At 32.2% G+C, this 419-nt stretch overlaps 1 protein-coding gene across 1 annotated transcript in view; it reads left to right on the top strand.

The window, feature by feature from the left end:
- The window catches only part of MAP2K6 (mitogen-activated protein kinase kinase 6), a gene marked incomplete at its 3' end in the record, with an annotated part of 11,326 nt that extends 10,944 nt beyond the window's left edge, over positions 1-382 (top strand). Inside the window, exon 7 of the mRNA XM_008564643.1 lies at positions 291-382. Coding sequence (XP_008562865.1) covers positions 291-382 — 92 coding nt within the window. The remainder of the gene's footprint in view (positions 1-290) is intronic.
- Positions 383-419: the final 37 nt, after the last annotated feature.

The following is a 419-nucleotide window of genomic DNA, read 5'->3' as shown; positions in this document are numbered from 1 at the left end:
GAAAGTTTGTATGTATTTGGGAAATAATCAAAAGAAAAGTAAATACACACACACACACACACACACACACCTATTTTTCACATTAAGGTACACCCAGAGTGATTTAAAAAGTTAATTTGGAAATGTAAAAGAAGAGGAAAGACAAGATAGGAGGCCTGTGTTTTCAATGCATTTTTAAAGCTGATTATGTTTTAAAGCTGATTAGTGTCCCACAGGTTCTGAAATCCTAGACTAGTGAAAATACAGGCGGTTTCTTGGATTTTAATGAAATTAATTTTTTTTTCTTTAAGCTTAAAGAAGAATTCCAAAGAACGACCTACATATCCAGAGCTTATGGTGAGTGTTGTTAATGTGAACATGTCCAAACTAACAGCTAGTAAAGGTAAAGTAACTAAGACCTAAATTATAATCAAATAACC

Source organism: Galeopterus variegatus, unplaced genomic scaffold, assembly GCF_000696425.1.
Source record: "Galeopterus variegatus unplaced genomic scaffold, G_variegatus-3.0.2 Scaffold21241, whole genome shotgun sequence".
Taxonomy (NCBI): Eukaryota; Metazoa; Chordata; class Mammalia; order Dermoptera; family Cynocephalidae; genus Galeopterus; species Galeopterus variegatus.
The sequence above is the reverse complement of the archived record's forward strand: the minus strand, read 5'-3'. Positions and strand labels throughout refer to the sequence as shown.